Source organism: Lolium rigidum, chromosome 1 (genome assembly GCF_022539505.1).
Source record: "Lolium rigidum isolate FL_2022 chromosome 1, APGP_CSIRO_Lrig_0.1, whole genome shotgun sequence".
Taxonomy (NCBI): domain Eukaryota; kingdom Viridiplantae; phylum Streptophyta; class Magnoliopsida; order Poales; family Poaceae; genus Lolium; species Lolium rigidum.
In genome coordinates, this window is record NC_061508.1 from 234,179,692 (window position 1) to 234,199,586 (window position 19,895).

The 19,895-nt window shown below is 48.0% G+C and overlaps 1 protein-coding gene across 1 annotated transcript; it reads right to left on the minus strand.

The window, feature by feature from the left end:
- Positions 1–945: 945 nt before the first annotated feature.
- On the minus strand, positions 946–19,603 carry LOC124656146 (carotenoid cleavage dioxygenase 8 homolog B, chloroplastic-like). The gene is made up of 5 exons (XM_047194947.1): positions 19,385–19,603; positions 2,081–2,824; positions 1,583–1,776; positions 1,196–1,488; positions 946–1,100 (listed from the first exon to the last, which is right to left on the minus strand). The coding sequence occupies exons 1-5, from the start codon at positions 19,601–19,603 to the stop codon at positions 946–948; spliced, it is 1,605 nt and encodes a 534-aa protein (XP_047050903.1).
- Between the last annotated feature and the right edge of the window lie 292 nt (positions 19,604–19,895).

Sequence of the window (19,895 nt, forward strand, 5' to 3'; positions counted from 1 at the left end):
AATGTCATGATGTCAACAGGCGCAATCATTGTAAACCGCCTCTACAAGCTACTCATCAACCAAGTATTAATACCTTTTTCGATAAGGAGTATATATTAATATAAAAAAATACCAAAAAACAAAGAAGAATAATATAAAAGGAAGTATTAATACCTAAATCGTTCGTGAATAAACTACACTTGGTTCCTCCCAATCTCCCAGTTCTCATACATGGAAGGGGGATACCACTATATCGGAGTTGATGCAGGTGAGCTTAGATCCCGGCCAAAGTGATATTTTGAGTAATTATCCCACTCGTAAATAATGCCAGGACAGGAGATATAGAAGACTGTCTCCATGACATGTTAACTTATAAGTCCAGTCCTTAAGAAAATACATACACAAACAAAAAATCTTGTTATTTTGGAAGCACATAGAAACACATAACAACACTATATATATGAGAACGGACGGATAACTACATTAAGGGGGGACACCAAAACAAAACCCCTTTCCACTTCCACGTATACGACGACATCTCACATCTGTCTATAGATCTGTACATGTCTACCATTTTCTTACCATTTTTTTTTACAGAAACATACTACTAGGAAACTATACAAACATCCACGTATGCGAGTGCCGACTGGACACGCTGGCGACTACGCAAGAAGCATGTACTACCTCCATCCCAAGGCTTAAGGCCTATATTTTTTTCTTTAGAAAGTCAAACTATGTCAAATTTGACCAAATTTTTATCTAAAATCATTAAAATGTAAAATAGAAATTAATATTATTAGATAGATAATGAAATATATTTTCATGTGCTATCTTCAAAATATCATATTTATTGATAGATTATTCTGAAAATTTGGTTAAACTTTATTTTTTTTTATTTTTCTAAAAAATATAAACATTAAGTTTTGGGATGGAGGTAGCATATGCAAGCCCGTGATTCCCGATTGATTATGTCACTTTGCCCCTGGGCACCCAGCAGCAGTGCAAGCCGTAGGGCAGCCCGTAGGGGAACTTGGCCCGTGCGACCTCCTGGAACGTCTTGGCGTCCAGCACCAGCGCGTATCCCGACCCGTCCTTGGCGCCCACCATCGATATCGCCACGCCTGCATCACCCATCCGCAATCTAAGTCAGATACTACGATCCCAACAAGATGATAATAGCCCGTGGTTGATGAGAAACAAATTAAAGGGAACTGACCGTCGTCTTCCTCGACGGCGCCGGGGCGCGGCACGAAGTAGGGCTCTGAGGGCACGGCGCCCTCCTCGTACCAGTTCTTAGCCGTCTTCTCCACCAGGTCGAGCTTGGTGAGCGTGTTGGGGAAGTTGCACGGCCGATGCGCGCCGCAGGCGTAGGCGTAACGGTACTCCTTGCCGCGGCGGTCAGGGTTGATGCTGCACATGTCCATCCCACGGCCATGCTCCTCCGGGTCCAGCGCCGCCTCCAGCTCCCCCGTAGGGCTACCGTCCAGCGGTATCCTGAACCTGCCAACCCTGCACGCATGTACAGTATTACTTGTAAGTCCGACTCCGACGGGCCGTGCTGTTATATTGCTACAACGTATGTATAGTCGTAGTGCATCTATACCTCGCGTCGGTGAGGACGTCCTCGCCGGAGAAGGCACGGAGATTGTTGAGCCGAAGGTCATCCAGGATTGAGGTGTTGGAGTTGTGCTCGCAGCAGTCGGCGATGATCGCCGTCACCCGCCCCTCCTCATCTTTCTCCTCGTACGCGTTGATGAAGTGGAAGGTGATGAACGACGGCACCTCCACGCTCGCCACCTTGGAATGTAACAAAATAAATCAGGTCCGTTCATAATTTACTACTCCCTCCGTTCTCTTTTAATTGACTCAAATTTAGTACAAAGTTGTACTAAATTCGAGTCAATTAAAAAGGAACGGAGGGAGTACCTCCGTTCATAATTTACTGCCTCCGTAAATGGTCTGGGAAGCTGTCCACCTTAGTAGAAATACTGTACATAATTTACTGCCTCCGTTCTATAATATATAAGCCGTTTGAACCAATATTTTGGAACCGATCGAGATAGTAGAAATTAAGGAAGGAACACTGAAACAAGAAACTTACAATGTTACCGCTGGCCTTGCACATGACGTGCATGTAGCTCCCGGACTTTGGGTGCCACTTGAACTTGTACAGCGGCGTGGGCTCGGCGCGGAGGAGGTTCTCGGCGCAGTACCGCAGCGGCATCTCCGGCACGACCACGTAGTTGTCGGTGACGGGGAAGGAGTGCACCCACCCTGGCGCCGGCCCGCCGCGGCAGTCCACCCTGCCCACAAACTTCCTCTCGTTGCTCCCGGCGTCCATCCTCACCACCACGTAGCCTGGCCGGATCAGGTCCGGGATCAGCGTCCAGAACTCGGTGTCCGTCACGATGGGGTGCGCCGAGTGGATCAGCCCACCCAGCTTGTCCTCGTACTCGAACTTGCCCACCGTGTCCAGCGTGTCGGGGTCGACGACGATGGAGCCCTTCACCGTCTCCGTCAGGCACAGCACGCGGCCGTCGCCGAGCCTCACGACGCCCGTGTTGGCGTTGTCGGTGAGGGAGGAGCCCGAGAAGAGGGTCGCGACCTGTCCGACGAAGGACGCGAAGCTGTCCACCTTAGGCACCTCCGAGAACTCGCGGTAGCACACCTTGCCGTGCTCGCTCGCCGCCTTGTAGGCTTCGGACTCCACCTGCCGGTGCGCGCCCACGGCGTGGCCGTCACGGAACGAGACGCGCACCAGCGTTGCGTAGCCGTCGAACAGGTGCCGGAAACCGTACTCCCCAACATCCCATAGGCCCGGGCCGTTACGCAGGTACGTGCCATCCTGCAACCACAAATTAACTTGCCTTAATGAATAATGAAGCACCATTTATCCAAAAAAGTATAATTGTGGCCCTAACAACAAAGGATCTTCAAATTAATTTAGGGTAGCCCGCCAAATATAAACCAATAAATAGTATTATAACCATAACCAAACAAGTATGGGTCTCTTTTTTTTTCCAATGACTTGTATTACTCAAAACTTCAAGAATTATAAGAGGTTTGGAAAGTTCCAGCTAAGCCATCTAGACCAGAGGCTAGCCAAACTGCAATTCTAGAACTAGTCCTAGGGCTCAGTATTAGGTTAGAGCTTGGTAGACATCTCCTTCTTCTCCGGCGCCTGTGTGCCCGGCCTCCACCGCCGACCTGCCCGCGCGTGCCCAGCGTGCTGCCGCGACGCCTCGCACCACGCCACCCGGCCCCATGAAAGCTCCTCCTCCGCCGGTCCACCACCGTCATGGCCATCACTCCAAGCCCCCTCCCCCTTCTTCTACGGCGCTCGCACCCTGCACCCGGACCCCAAACCCTAAGATCCATCCTCCTTGTCGTCGTCTCCGCTGCAGCCAGCCACGTCGTCACCGGGTCCGGCTCGACGGACGTTCCCTCGCCATCTCCCTACTCCCGCTCGGTGTGTGCAAGGTAGAAGACGACCGCATGAATCTTGGCGTGATTCAGCGGCTGCAGATTATACTTAGCTCTAAGGTAAATCTTAGTTTACTAAGAATTAGCAAAACCAAACAAGTATTACTAGTTTCCTCATAGCTTCTCGCGCCTCTCGAACAATAAATACGCAGTTTTATAACCAACTATCTACGTACATTGCTACAGGCGCCGCCCACCAACGTACGTGCTGCATCCGTTCTTGCGACTCTCGACATTCCTCCAATGCGCTTGTCGGCGATGGTAATGACGACACTTTAGAGGGGAACCCGACGCTAGCTATGCGGACTGAGCCGCTGATGCGAGGCATGACTACCGTGGCTGAGAACTCAGTCCAAGACACAACAGCATTGTTGTCGGCATTGACCCGAGGTGCTTCCAGGGCACGACATTGCTATTGCTGGTGCTTGACGGTGTTGCTGCAAGCCGATGCGATGTCCTCCTATAACTTGTCGTTAGCGTCATGACAGGCATGCGTTCTTGCGCCGCTGGGACCCCACATCTGTATGTCCTGCTCCTCGGTGTTGTCCTTAAATTCTCCTCCCAACGATCTCCTCCACCCTGGAATGCACATTCCTCTCCACTCCCACATGTGCACAAGCGCGTAGTCCCGCCACCTCATGGCTTCTGCTCTGTGAGCCCCTTATGTCGTGCTCCGCCTTTTGGTGCAGCGCCGCCTCCTGCTCAACTGCTTTGCCTCCAACACTACTTTTCCCGCTTCTGTCTATGCGAATGTGCGGGATTTTGGAAAATTTTCCATCTGTGAACTTGGCATAGATGGGATTCCAGATGGGCCAGAAGGATTTTCAGGGCCCTCATATGGGCCAGAAGGATTTCGGGGCCCTCCTGCTCAGCTGTTTTGCCTCCAACACTACTTTGCGCGCTTCTGTGTATGCGAATGTGCTGGTTTTTGGAAAAAAAATTAACCCTAACCCTAAACCCTAAACCCGAGTACAAAGATCTTGGTCGATCTAGAGGAAGCCGTCGCCGAGAAGATTGCTGAGGTCTGCGCCAAGCTCCTCCCAGTCAGGGCTAGCCATGGAGATGGCTATGGATGCCAGGGGAGATATCATGGACGAGGGCGTCACTACGTCGTGGTCTTTGAGGAGCGGGGTTGCGCAGTGGCGGCCACACAGTGTACATAGAAATGATAGAATACGTTGGCGTTGGTGAATTAGGTGCGTTGACCGGCGGGAGGTGGAGGTCGACCCGGCGGAGAAGAGCGGCTTGCCACATCTAGGTGGACTAGGTGGAGGAGACTGCGGGGTAGCAGGAGACAATGGACACGGTGGGTGGCGGCTGAATGGGGCAGGTGGCTTATGCCGGCGCTCTGGAGGAGCACGATGTGCCGAAGAAACTACGCTGATCCTGTTTTTTTCAATCCAGTAAAAAATCTACTCGAACAAAACTACGATATTTATATAGATCGGAGGGGGTACTATCTTTTTTTGTGAAAAAACTAAATCATGTTGTTTGTATTTGTCTAGTGAATAATCTGTAAACTAAAAGGGCCGTGGTGGAGAACGATGTTCAGACAATTCTCCAAATTTGGAAATACGACCGCTATTTCGACATATATGTTTTAGTTAGACGTATAAAAAATCTCATGAAATTTGATTTCGCTGTTCTTAGAATCTACTGTCCATCTTCTAGAAATCATATTCTCGGTCCTCTAAGCTTGATCGAACTGTCCATCTTCTGTGCCATCTAACTGCAGATATCGCAGATCAACCTCATCACATGACTCGCGTTACCGGACTCTCGTTGTCTGACTCGTCTAACCTATATATACGAGCTCCTCAATGTACGAGGTGATTTGCCATTTCCGGTCCTCTCGGCCTCTTCGGCCAGGGATCTACCACCGCCGTCCCTCCCACCTCGTTGACCGTCTTGGCCAGGAGCACTTTCCTCGCTGGCCATGGAATATTGATCGTCTTGGCCCTGTCGCTTGAACCCTCTTGGCCCGTCATGTTGATGTCCACATGGAGGTGAAGTGGTTTAAACTAACTGATTCACTTTTTTCTGAGGGGCTAATTCACTTTTTTTTTACAAAAGATGATTATGTGTTTTATGCCGTAGGGCTCTTTTACGGTAGGGACGGAGGAGAGTCAGCCGTCCAAACGGTCAAATCCAAGTGCTTAGATTAACTCATACTACTCGGGTAGATGAGTAGTATTTTTGCACCAAAGTGTAACATTGTTATATTTCTACCCACCCAAGGGTACTTTCGAGAGTTTTAAAAGGAAAATAAGGGTATTCACTAGAATTGGGGAACGATGGGAGGCGGCAACCTGGCCATCCGCTCCACCAGCAGGCTCCCGCCCCTGCGGCCTCTTTCCGCGCCGAGCACCGCTCGATGGAGGCGGCATAGCGCCGACCTGGGCCTCGTGCAGGTGTATGATCAGCTGTCCAACAGTGAGGACCCGCCGCTTGCACACAGCCGCGGGAGGCTGCTGATATACTGGGTGTGCGCACCAGCTCCTGCGCTAGGCTGCACGCCCAAGGCTGCCAGACCCGACGCTTGCAAACCGCCTCGGTGAGGCTGCTGGTGCCGGGCGCGCGGGGAACCTCCTGCGCCAGGCAGCACGCCGACCAGCAGGCGTGGAGCCCTATGCGCATACGCCGCTTGCACACCGCCGCGGCGAGGCTGAGGGTGCCGGTCGAGCTCCTGCGCCAGGCTGCACGCCATCGCGCACGCCTGCTTCTCACCGCAGCGCTGCGGCCACTCCGGCACGGCACGGGACAACACACTTCACTAAAAACGCATTGGCTCGTTGCTCACATTATTTGAGATAAACTCCCCGTATCTGGACTCTGGAGCTTACTTTTACTCGGCCTATCTCTGAATTTTCGAGTACCGTTAGTACCTCATTCATTGTTTATCTGTTCATTCTTGTGAAATCCAGATAAATGCAAGCAAAACTGTGAAATGCAGATGGCAGTAGTGTTTGTACTTCTATTTATCTGTTCTTACTGTGAAATGCAGAGGGCAGTAGATGATGTAATCCATTCATTGAGAGTTGAGACGCATGATTTTTAGACTAAGTGCAGAGTATACGAAAATCACGTCTAGTGTATGTGTCAACAACTCATAAACTAAACGATCCCTTAACTACTGCACTTTCAATAAATTGATCCCTGGCTCTTCAATCTTCCGCGCTGCAGTTTCAACTACCTCTTCCATGTTCTCCTGCATGGTGGCCCACTAGTAGAAACAAGGGCTTTCGTTTTTTGTCCCAGATGGCTTTTGCACCGGATTTGGCACGAACCGGTGCTAAAGGAGGTCATTAGCACCGGTTCGTGGGGAGCAGCCGGCCGAGGGACCTTTTGCACCGGTTTGTGTTACCAACCGGTGCAAATGAGATATCTTTTGCACCGGTTGGTAACACAAACCGGTGCAAAAGGTTTGTCGCCAGCACGTGTCAGCCGAGGACCTTTTGCACCGGTTCGTGTTACAAACCGGTGCAAAAGATAGCTCATTTGCACCGGTTTGTAACACGAACCGGTGCAAAAGGTCCCCAGCCCTTATATCAGCTCACCTCCAACTAGCCAATTCACAACTTCACTTTTTCTAGGAGAAAGGTGTGTGTGTTGAGTGCTACCTTGCATTTCTTTGGCATGCACACAAGGTGCTCGATGAAATGTCTGAGAGAATGATGCCGCTTGATTTTACACAAAACAAAAATGAGATGAGGTGCCGGAGCGACACTTAAGCTTTCTCCTCTTTCTTTCCCTCCTCAATCAAGGTTAAACAACTTTATCCTTTCATTTGTACGGTGCTAATATCCACTATATATATATATATATTATGATGTTTTGTAATGGTTTTTTGATAAACTTAATTATTTGATGTAGATGAACCGGCGGCAATGGATGTACGTTGACCGACGTCTGCCCGAGTTCACTTCGGGCCTGAAAGAATTTTTCCGTGTGGCTGAGGAAAACCCACAGGCGGATGGTTATATATGTTGTCCATGTGTTGATTGCCGGAACTTAAAGCAATACCCCGAATGGCAAGTCATTCACTCCCACCTGCTTTGGAAAGGTTTCATGCCCAGCTATAATTGTTGGATCAAGCATGGAGAAAGAGGGGTTATGATGGAAAACGACGACGAAGAAGAAGAGGATGATGATATGTACCCTAACTACGGTGATACTGCAACAGGGCATGATGAAGATGAGGAGGCAGGTGGAGGTGATCAAGATGAAGAGGCATCAGATGAGCCCGTTGATGATGATCTTCGTCGGGCCATCGCTGATGCACACAGAGATGCAGAAACTGAAAACGAGAAGCGAAAGTTAAAGGGCATGTTAGATGATCACAAAAAGAAGTTATACCCAAATTGCGAAGATGGCAACACAAAGCTCGGTGCCACACTCGGAGTTGCCGCAATGGAAGGCGTAAGCTGGTATATGTGACAAGCCATTTGAGAAGTTACCGAAAATAATGAAGAGGAGGTTTCCAAAGGATAACGAATTGCCCGACAAGACGTACGAAGCAAAGAAGGTTCTCTGCCCTCTAGGATTAGAGGTGCTGAAGATACATGCATGCATTAATGATCGCATCCTCTACCGCCATGAGTACGAAAATTTGGAAAAATGTCCGGTATGCAATGCACTACGGTATAAGATCAGAGCGAGATGACCCTCGGTGATGTTGAGGGCGAGCCCCCTAGGAAGAGGGTTCCCGCCAAGGTTATGTGGTATGCTCCTATAATACCACGGTTGAAACGTCCGTTCGTAAATAAAGAGCATGCCAGGTTGTTGCGATGGCACAAAGAAGACCGTAAGAAAGACGAGAAGCCGAGACACCCCGCCGATGGGGCGCAAGTGGAGGAAAATCGATAGAGAGTTCCCGGACTTTGCAGTATGACGCGAGGAACTTAAGGTTTGGTCTAAGTACAGATGGAATGAATCCTTTTGGGGAGCAGAGCTGCAATCATAGCACCTGGCCTCGTAACTCTATGTATCTATAACCTTCCGCCTTGGTTGTGCATGAAGCGGAAGTTCATTATGATGCCGTTGCTCATCCAAGGCCCAAAGCAACCCGGCAACGACATTGATGTTTACCTACGGCCATTATTTGAAGAACTCTTACAGTTGTGGAGCAAACCAGGTGTTCTTGCATGGGATGAGTACAAACAGGAGGCATTCAACCTACGAGCGTTGCTTTTCGTGACCATCAATGATTGGCCTCGCTCTTAGTAACCTTTCGTGACGTACAAACAAGGGATACAATGCATGCACGCACCGCTTAGATGAGACCGAAGGTGCTTATTTGAAGAAATGTAAGAAGGTTGTGTACCCGGGGCATCGTCGATTTCTTCCAAAGAGGCACCCCGTCGTAAAGAAAGGCAATCATTTCGGAGGTGAGGCAGTATCACCGGAGAAGCCTCGAACTCCGTACGTGTGATGCTTTACTTGATATGGTCAAGGACATAAAAGTAATATTTGGAAAGGGTCCCGGCGGCCAATCTGTTCCCAAAAAAAAGGCTTCGAAGAAAAAATCTGTTCCCAAAGAGGTTGTTACCGGACACGCACCCATGTGGAAGAAAAATCTATATTTTGGGATCTACCCTATTGGAAAGTCCTAGAGGTCCGCTCTTCAATCGACGTGATGCATGTGACGAAGAATCTTTGCGTGAACCTGCTAGGCTTCTTAGGCGTGTATGGGCAGACAAAAGATACACCAGAAGCAAGGGAGGACCAGTATCGTATGAAAGTCCCAAAGAACAAGCAAGAACAGGATTACAAGACGGATACAGGGAGTCGCTTAAGTCCTGGCAGCTACGCTCTTACCAAAGCAGAGAAGGAAATCTTTTTTGAAGTCCTTTACAGTATCAAGGTGCCGTCTGGATTCTCATCAAATATAAAGGGAATTATAAATATGGCGGAGAAAAAATTCCAAAACCTGAAGTCGCATGACTGCCACATTATTATGACGCAACTCGCTTCCGGTTGCACCGAGGGGGCTTCTCGCCGGAAAATGTTCGAATACCCATTGTGAAGCTATGTGCATTCCTTAATGCAATATCTCGTAAGGTAATCGATCCAGCTAGTCTTCCAAGGTTACAGTAAGGATGTGGTGCAATGTCTTGTTAGCTTTGAGTTGGTGTTTCCACCATCTTTCTTCAATATTATGACACATCTCCCGGTTCACCTTGTCGAAGAGATTGCCATCCTCGGTCCCGTCTTTCTACACAATATGTTCCCCTTCGAGAGGTTCATGGGGGTCTTAAAGAAATATGTTCATAACCGTGCTAGGCCGAAGGAAGCATCTCCAAGGGCTATGGAACAAGAGGAGGTCATCGAGTTCCGTGTTGACTTTATTCCCGACCTTAAGTCGATTGGTGTTCCCGAATCGCGACATGAGGGGCGACTAAGTGGAAAAGGCACGCTAGGAAGGAAATCAATGATATGTAGGGACGGCATTTCTTTCACTCAAGCACACTACACAGCTTCTACAAAGTTCCACCTTGGTGGCCCCGTATATCACCGATCACAAGAATATTGTACGCTCCGAATATCCGGGGCAGTCTGAAGACTGGATTACACATAAACATATGCAGACATTCGGCGGTTGGCTCCGAACACATCTCATGAATAACAACGCCATTGATGATCAATTGTACTTGTTGGCCGGGTCACCATGTTCGACTATACTGACTTTCCAGGGGTACGAGATAAATGGAAATACCTTCTACACGTTCGCCCAAGATAAAAAGAGCACCAACCAAAACAAGTGGTGTCCGCATTGATGCAACAAACACTAACAAAGTGGGGAAAAGGACACATATTATGGTTACATAGAGGAGATATGGGAACTTGAATATGGACCTAATTTTAAGATCCCTTTGTTTCGGTGCAAATGGTTCAAGCTTGATGGAAAAGGGGTAAAGGTAGACCAGCTGTACGGAATAACAACAGTGGATCTCAACAATCTTGGTTACAGAGACGAACCATTCGTCCTAGCCAATGATGTGTCTCAGGTTTTCTATGTGAAGGACATGTCCTCCAGACCGAAGAAAAGAAAACATAAGGAAACGAGCTCATCCGATGAGCCAAAGCGTCACATAGTTCTTTCAGTGGAAAAGAACCATCGTGGGAGTCGAGGACAAGACAGACATGTCGAGGATTATAATAAGTTTGCTGAAATTCCACCCTTCAGCAGTGAACATTGATCCAACCATCGCGTTAAATGCTGAAGATACTCCATGGTTACGGTCGAAGCGATCATAATGTATTAATTATTATCCCGTACCTTGATGAGCTCATATTGTGAAGCGTTTGTTGTGATATGTATCAGTAACATTATATTGGTCGTTTGAACTAAATGCTCTTTCCTTCGAGAAGCTCCCAGAAGCCCTCTTTAATTACCCTAGGTACTGGTTGTTGGGTATATATACTAGCTAGCAGCCTCCTGCCGCCGCAGCTCCTCCCACTCCTCTATCTCCGCGAGCCGCGGGTCCACCTCCACCGGCGGCAGCTGCGGCTTTGGGGGCATTGTGCAATGGCCTAGGGTTTGGTGATGATCGAGCGGGAGAGACGGGGACGTACTATTTATAGAGGGAAAATATCCCGCGCGGCGCCGTGGCGGGAAAATATACCGCGCGCCGCTTGCGTCGTGGCGGGAAAATATACCGCGCCGCTTGCGCCGTGGCGGGAAAATATACCGCGCGCCGCTTGCGTCGTGGCGGGAAAATATACCTCGCGTCGTGGCGGGAAAATATCCCGCGCGGCGTCGCTTGGACGGGAACCTACCACGCGCGCGTCGTGGCGGGAACCTATCCCACGCGAAACACGAAAAATAAATGGCGGGAAAATACAAAAGGCAAGTGAAAAAAGGGACCTTTTGCACCGGTTGTTGGCTCGAACCGGTGCAAAGGGTCTTTGCACCGGTTCGAGCCAACAACCGGTGCAAAAGGCCCCGTGCATAAATCCCGCGCGCGCCCTTTCTTCTCCATTCGCGCGAGGAGCAAATTAGAGGGGAAACTCTGCCAGACTTCCGCGCGCCGCCGTCGACCGCGCCTCCCGCCCGCTCGCGCGCCGCCGACCGCGCTGCCGCCTCCCACCCGCCCGCGCCGCCGCCGACCGCGCCGCCGCTCTCCTCCGCGTCCGCGCGCCTCGCGCCGCCTCCGCCCTGCCCGCGCGCTCGCGCCGCCTCCGCCCGGCCCGCGCGCCGGCGCCGCCCTCGCTCGGCCCGCGCGCCCGCGCCGCCCTCGCTCGCGCAGCCGCCGCGCCCGCGCCGCCGCCTCGCCTCGCGCCGCGCCAACCGCCGCCCCGCTTCGGCCGGCAGCCGCGCGGCTAGAGGTGAGCCCCGGCCGTCTTTTCCTTTTTTTTTTCTTTTTTTGTTTTAATTAGTTAGAAAATTTAGTAGTTAAATTTAGAAATATAAGTTAGATAAATTTTAGTTAGATTTATTTAGAAAATTGTAGTTAGAAAATTGTAGTTAGAAAATTGTAGTTAGAAAATATATGTTAGAAAATTGTAGTTAGAAAATATATGTTAGAAAATTGTAGTTAGAAAATTGTAGTTAGAAAATATATGTTAGAAAATATATGTTAGAAAATATATGTTAGACAAATTGTAGTTAGAAAATATTTGTTAGAATTTAGAATATAGAATATGTTAGATAAAAATGTTACAAAATTGTAGTGAAATATAGAAATTTAGAATTTAGAATATGTTAGATAAATCTTAGAATCTTAAAAATAGTAGTGAAATTTAGAATTTAGAATTTATAATATGTTAGATTAAAATGTTAGAAAATTGTAGTTAGAAATTATATGTTAGACAAAATATATGTTAGACAAATTTAAAAATAGTAGTATTTGTTACTAAGATATATATATATTCATAAGTAATTTATTCAAATTCAATATTAGTTTGCATACGATGCCGCGCCCGCCGCGTCCTGGAGCTAGGACAATTTTAGAGGAGTTGCGGCAGTTGGGGGAAGTTCGGGACTCGGCTCCGCCGGGTGGCACCGGGAGGTGTTATCTTCCGGGCGCGCACCTTGGTGCGGAATCCGGGTCCCGTCGTCGACCCGGATATTCTCTCGGTGGAGGTCTTATGGGCCACGTTCGTTTCGCAGGAGCCGGCCCCGCCGGAGGTGGTAGCTCAGCCGCATTGCAGCGGAGGATGAGCATGTTCGCCGTTACATGTATGCGTTAGACACCATGTATAGGACCGGATGGTCAGTTATGCAGGGATCTCATGTTAGCTATGCTCCCGTTATCGTTCCGTGGCTTTGGTGTCTCACCCGGCGCGGCTCGGGACCCGGCCGGCGCCGTTGAGAGCTTGTAGTGTGATGTATTAGGGACCGATCGAGCTATATGTGTAACTCAGATCTTTGATTATGTATTCAGCATTATCCTTTATTTGCACTTATATATATGTGTAACTCTAATATTTGATCATTTATTTATATCATTATCTTGGTTAGAATAACTTGTAAGTCTTTGCAGAAACTATGGAACGAGACCTAGAAAAGAATACATGGTCGAGGAGATTATCCGTGATGATGAGGATATCACCTCTCTTTACCTAAACCAATCCGGCGAGGGAGACGAGCGAACCCGTGGAGACGCTCCGGTGAGGAAGATGAGCAAGACAACCGTGGAGACGGCTCCGGTGAGGGAGAAGGTGACGACCGCGAGGGAGAAGCTCACGACGCCGCCGAGGTGTATAAATATTAATTAACCAAGCCTCCAGATTTGTGCATATACATGTATTAACGTTGTTTCTTCTTTTAGACCTCCCGATCAACAAACTCTACCGGCAGTAACTAAACGAGGCGCGCCGTAAAGATGGAAGACCATGAAAGGTGCACCATCACGGAAATCGCGATAGATGGCGAACCGATTTCTCCCAAGAAGTTCGCAAAAAGTTTGTAAGTCAATGTGGAGTTGTTGTTAGGGACACCGTCCCGATCACCACTCAAGAATGGAAGAAACCCGTAAAGGGGGGCGAAGGAGTTACTTATGTCGACACGAGATTAAAAAGTGTGATGTTTAGGAATCTGCTGAAAAATTTCATCTTTCCGGAGCCAACTCGACTCGATAGTGAGAATGACAAAGCCAGACCCCGAGGATCCCGAGCTGAATAGCGTACAGTCGAAGAGTTAAGAAGTGGGCTCTTAAGAAGATGGCAGCATAGCTCAACGACTACAAGAAGAAATTGGACAGCTTCTTTGTCAAGAAAGGGAAGACTCCTGATTTCAAAGGCCCCTATGAGAAGATAAAAGACCACTGGGAGGAATTTGTGAAGTTAAAGAAATCGGACAAGGCAAAGAAAAGGTCCGACACCAATACGAAAAATGCTTCTAATAAGATGTACTTCCATACCATGGGGCGAGGAGGCTACAATGCCGGCAGACCTAAGTGGGAGAAATGGGAGAACGAGCTAATTAAAAAGGGGATCCAGACGGAGGTACCGAAATGGAACCAGCGGTCAAGGGATTGGTTTTACGCACATGGGGGCACGTTGGACGCACAAGGGTTATGCATATATACACAAAGACATAAGGAAAACCCACTTCCCATCGAAGCCTTTAGAAATGTTGCAAAGGAAGTTGAAGAGGGGAAGTTCCGTCCCGAAAGAGAGAAGGACCAGCTCACACGCGTCCTTGGGAATCCCGAACACTCGAGACGAACACGAACCACATCGGTGGCAAGCCGTGGTGTATTGGGTTTCCTGCAGAAACGAAGAAATATCCCGATAGAAGCCGTCGGAGGCAAAAGGATGTGGTTCACGAACGCGTTGCTAAGCTAGAGGAGCAAGTGAGGATGATAATGTCGTGCTCAGCCACAGCTCACCCAACCTCAACCTAATCCGCGTATAGAAGAAGTTGCATTCGATGCTACCGGCCAGGGATCTCGAACGAAAGAGCAGCGTGGCTTCCACGGAGCTGCCCGGTGATGATGCACAGCATGGCTCCTCCCTCCCCGTGGAACCGCAGATGGATCTTGATCTCTACCCCGTGGACTTTATCACAGCAGTCTACACCTTGTGAGCTACATTTCCAAACGATGGGCTACTTAACGCTCAAGGCGGCGGTCGGCTATGTCTTACCGCCGCACCCGATCAAAGATACCACTTCAAGCCGGTTCCACCCGGCTACGCCGTTGCCGGGGTGGACTCAAGTTATGGATGGGTATGGGCCGCCGAGGCTTGACCACCCAGCCGGTGAAGGGGATTTGCTAGAGCTGGGAGAAGCCAAGAACACTACAGCTTCTATGGCGAAAAGAATTCATTGTGATTCCGGGTTGGAAGGCGCCAACAAGGTCTCCACCGAGGCAGCATTCTCCACCGATGCAGCCGTCTCCAGTGCGTGAGCCTTCCCCGCCGGCGCGTGAGCCTTCCCCGCCGACGCGTGAGCCTTCTCCGCCGCCGCGTGAGCCTTCTCCGCCGCCGCGTGAGCCTTCTCCGCCGCCGCAGCCCAAGTCTAAGAGCAAAATTAGGCGGTCCACTACCACACAGCCTGAGTCGTAACAGCATCACCGAGACGCAAACAAGAGCCCCTCCCAAGAGTGCCTAAGGTTCCTCCCAAGAGACCTTATGACTATACAAGCTTGAGGAAAATGCCAAGATCGTAGCCGAACAACACAAGCAACAAATGTTGAAATTGAAAAAGCCCCAGCTTGAGCCGGAGCCAGCTATATCTCCGGAAAAGAAGTTGAAACTCGCCGAAGAGCCTTCATCAACCTGAGCCAAGTCTTTCATCGAACTATGACCGGTCTATTCGCAAGTCAAATGTGTCAGCAAGAGATCGGTGGGAAAAAGTAAGGTAGACGGGAAACCAGTTCCCCAGCTTGGAAACCGAAAAACTCGTGCCCCCGCTCCAAGTGTATCCCGATGTCACGGCGTGCTTTGATCCGGAGATGGTAAGACTATACAAAGATGAGGCAGATGCGGTCGGTATGAGTATTCCCGAGTACTTAAGCCGCATCAATGCAGAATTCCTTACAAGTACGGGTGATGATGTCCAAATAGCATACCAAGTACAAGTACGGGCAACCTCTTGTCGAGCTGAGGAGTTGCCTAATCTATCAACGCAATCGCGAAGACCGCATAATTGGTACATGGAAAAATGTAAGGATGGTAAGAACTGGATCATGGTGGCAATCACGGATGAGCACTACGGGCGAAATGACGTGATGAACATCGAATTTTGTGAATTATTTCAGTTATTCAACCAAGACGCCCTCGACAAATCTCTGCTGAGTGCCTACCGTCTGTAAGTATTATTTATGTAATTAAGTCTCTACCGCGGCTCGTCCATTGCATGCATATAACCATACTCTCATTGTATTATGCAGAATGAAGATCCGCGAATGCCGCAAGGGGCAAATCTATGATCTTGGGTTCGTTGACCCATATACCGTGAATGGGTATACCGTCCACAACTCTCCCAAGGACACAGAGAATAACTTGGTATATGTCTTAAGGAAAACTCATACAAAAGGGCAATACTATTTCCTTACAACTTCTCGTGAGTGTTACTCGTCTTCACACATTAAATCTTTTTCGCTTACTCCATGTGTTAAGTGTAATTGATGAGTTATGCATTTATATGTGTGTCCGCAGGTTTCACTATATCCTCGCTAGTCATTGAACCCGACACCGGGATAGTAGAAGTCATGGACTCGAAGAGTAAACCCCTTGAGGCGTGGGGGACATGGCTGATATCCTCCTCAAGGCTTGGATACGGTTCACCAACAAGTCTCCGGGTTTAAAGAATAAAGAACTTCGAATAAAACAAGTACCGGTAAGTAATATCGGCTACGCCGCGCATCTCTTTGATGATTCTAGTTTCAATACCATTATTATCATCCTTGATTATATATATATATTATTTTGATTGAATTTTGTTCTCGTAAAGTGCTTGAGGCAGGAGGACGGGAATAATTTATGCGGGTATTACGTTTGCGAGTTCATCCGCCAGAATACCCACCATAAGAGGGACATTTTGGAACAACTTGATGTAAGTAAACAACATTCATGGCTTTATTTTATCACCTTCTGTTTCATTCACATACACACACATATATATTGACCACCGTACCTTTTTCAAATGATTAGATCGAACGGTTGCGGGACGGTCTTCTAGCAACCGAGCGTGTACGAGCAATTCAAGAAGAGCTGGCGGGATTCTTAGTTGAGCAAGTCTTAGCTCCAGACGGAGAACACTATGTGGCCGACATCCAGTATCAAAGTTGATGTAGACATATATATATGCATGAACGTGTGTCACTTTGATCGATATATGTAATATAATGGTTTCCTATATATATATATATATTTGAATTGTCTGCATTATTAATATTATACCGTGTTTCGAATGGGGCAGAGTCTGCGCTGCGGCAGCGTTTTAGTGCAATTCCCTGCCGCGGCAGAGTCCGCCGCGGCAGGGAAGGGCACTAAAATGCTGCCGCGGCCCAACCCTTTTGCACCGGTTCGTATTACGAACCGGTGCAAAAGCTTCCCCGCCGAGCGCCCCACAGCCGGCCACGTGGAGACCCCTTTAGCACCGGTTCGTAAGCCAACCGGTGCAAAAGGGGGGGGCCTTTTGCACCGGATGGTTTGCACCGGTTGCCAATCCGGTGCATATGGCCTTTAAAAACCGGTGCAAAAGGCCATGTTTCCACTAGTGGCCGTTTGTTCGCTGAAAACCAATCTCATCCAGTTCCTGCTAGCTCCTGTTCCAGTTCGTGATCAGCCTCAAGAACGCCGGCAGGAAAAGGAGTGGCGATGGAACAGAAAACAGCTGTGGGCTGTGGTACACGACGACTTCTTCGTCACCGCGGCGATCTCTAATTCCAAGTCTAGGCCGTGGCAAGAACGCCAGCGACGGCAGGGCGGGAGCACGGACCGTGTAAGAGCAATGGCAACTCTTTGTTGGCATTGTGGAGAGATCGATTGATTGCCCCTAATCATGGACTAGGCTGCCCTTACAGAAAAATAAAAAGATACCTGCCTAAATTACCCCTGGCTCAATACTACTCGTCCATGGGATAAGTAAGTTGTACCGTAAAAAGCCTCATGGCGTATATAGTATAGAAAGGGTCTGCGTCAAGTACGATTTTATGAAGTGATCTGTCCAACTAAGTAGAAAAGGACGGTTCCTTGGGCTAAGGGGTTCGTTGTGCTGAAAGAACTTTTTAAAATAACTCAATACGTATGTGCGTGCGTCATATTAGGACGTGGCAGCTTACATCTTCAGCTAGACCGTACGTTCATTCAAGACGTACCTTTTTATACGTTCTTACATAAATGATGGATATAAAAAATGGTCAACTACATTACTCATATTTCAGTTAAAATATTTAAAATACTAAGGCTATGTTTCGTAGTAAATTAGTTTTGAAGTATTTCAACAATACTACAGTTTCTCAAAATACCTTAGTTGCAAATACTTTGATGAGTTTGGTTGTGACTAAAATCTGCATTATTAATACTTCACATTGGGCCTCAAAACGTGCTATTTTTGAAGTATTGAGAAAACAACTCTAGACCTCTTTTCGGAAACTAAAGTATTGCCAGGGGATGCATAAAATACTATGGTTTTGTAATACTTCAGTTTTGAAAATACTTTGTTGCCAAACTAGGCCTTATATTTTTTATTTTCTAAATAGTCTTATTTAATTAATTTATTAAATGCTTATACCACATGTAACATAATTAAAATGAATGTCAAAACAAGGGCCTCCAATAAAAGGAAAGTTATACTTCCTCTGTCCTATGAAATTTGTCTTAATTTTATTTAAATTTGGATGTATCTACATACCATATAGTGACTAAATACGGCCAAATTTTTAAAAATCTAAGACAATTTTTGCGGGACGGAGGGAGTACTAAGGTCGCAAAAAGTAAATGTTTCCATCATCTGAATTATTGTGATAGCTGGATTTAAAATTAGTTCCTAAATTAAATGATAGATTATTAATTACGCTCCATAGTTTTTCATTACTTTCTTCATTTTTATTTACTTCGTGTTTTGGGTTTTGCTTAAGTCCAAGTTTATCAAATTTGACCAAAAACATAGAAAAATGTATAAACAATCATAATACCAAAGACATATAATATATTACATGACATATATAGTTTAAGACGATTCTAGTGTTCTAGATTTTACATTGTAGATATTCATATTTTTCCGTAAATGTGTGCAACATTTATTAAGGAATATACACCGTACTAATAGCTAAGTAAGCCACCAACTAATGATGTTGCCCTCGCATTTGTGAGGTCCACCGTACTAGTTTGATCAAAATGTCACGCACGCCACAATCGAACGGCTGTGCAGGCGGTGGATCCGAGCACGGGATCTTCCATAGGATCGACGCCTGGTACTCCTTGGCTTCGTTGTTTGCCGTTTTGTCTTTCTTTTGCGCTCTTGTATCAAGAGTCTTGGTGTCTGGTGAGGTTTTTCTGGATTATCTTAGTTAACGATACCGGGCAAATAAACTATAGATGTGCTTGAAGTGTTTGTCATTATATGATGATTATCTAATCTCTTCCTTCCTGCATCAATCTCAGCGTCTGAATTACAGGGTTGTTAGCACCGACCGACTGAGAATCAGTTTCCCAAAAACTACAAGAGAGAGTCATAAAAAATGCTTTTGCTCGTTATAGAGCTTTGTAGCATGTCAATATATGTTATATCCCAGATAAAGATGCTTATTTCTGCCGGGCCACAGCTTCATAGAAGTAGTTGCATTCAAGGAGACAGTAATGTGGTTAGATCATCCGCAATAGTGAGTTATTAGTGAATTTGATTGCGGTTAGCACGTCAGCTCATTAAGAATCAAGAACGCTCGAGGAAGCAGGACGACAAAAAACAAAGGACGGAAAGAACGACATGTGCATGTAATTACAGGACATAGTGAATAGGATCACCCACCAGCCAGAGCGGAAGCTTTCCCTCCACTTGCAGTGCCCCCTCCCACCTCTCGTGCTGGACGCTCTTCCAGGCCACGAGCTGGTCGGCATCGCGTTCGAGTCCAGGACGTGGTGGGGCACTGACGGCCGGGGCTACGACCGGTCCCGGAGACGGTAGAGGCTGCGCCGCCGCCCGCTTGCCCCTGTCGTTCTTCTGGCCGCTGGCCCGGCGGCCGGACATCGCCGCGAAGGTTTGGAGCGACGACGCCACGGTGGGAAACATCGCGCGCGGTGGTCTAGGAGCCGATGTTGAGGACGGTGTATGGAAGAGGGATGACCATTTGGCACCCTTGCTAGGTCTTTATATAGATATGTAGAGGCAAGCCATGAATGCGACTGCTTCTAGTTGCTAGCGAACCAGCAACTCGGCATCTCGCCTGCTCGACATTCCTCGGACCAAAACGCCGCGCGGCCTTGTCTGGACCCGTTTGTTACCTAGTGCGTTGAATCTTGGTTTTGCTTCGGTCGTGAGC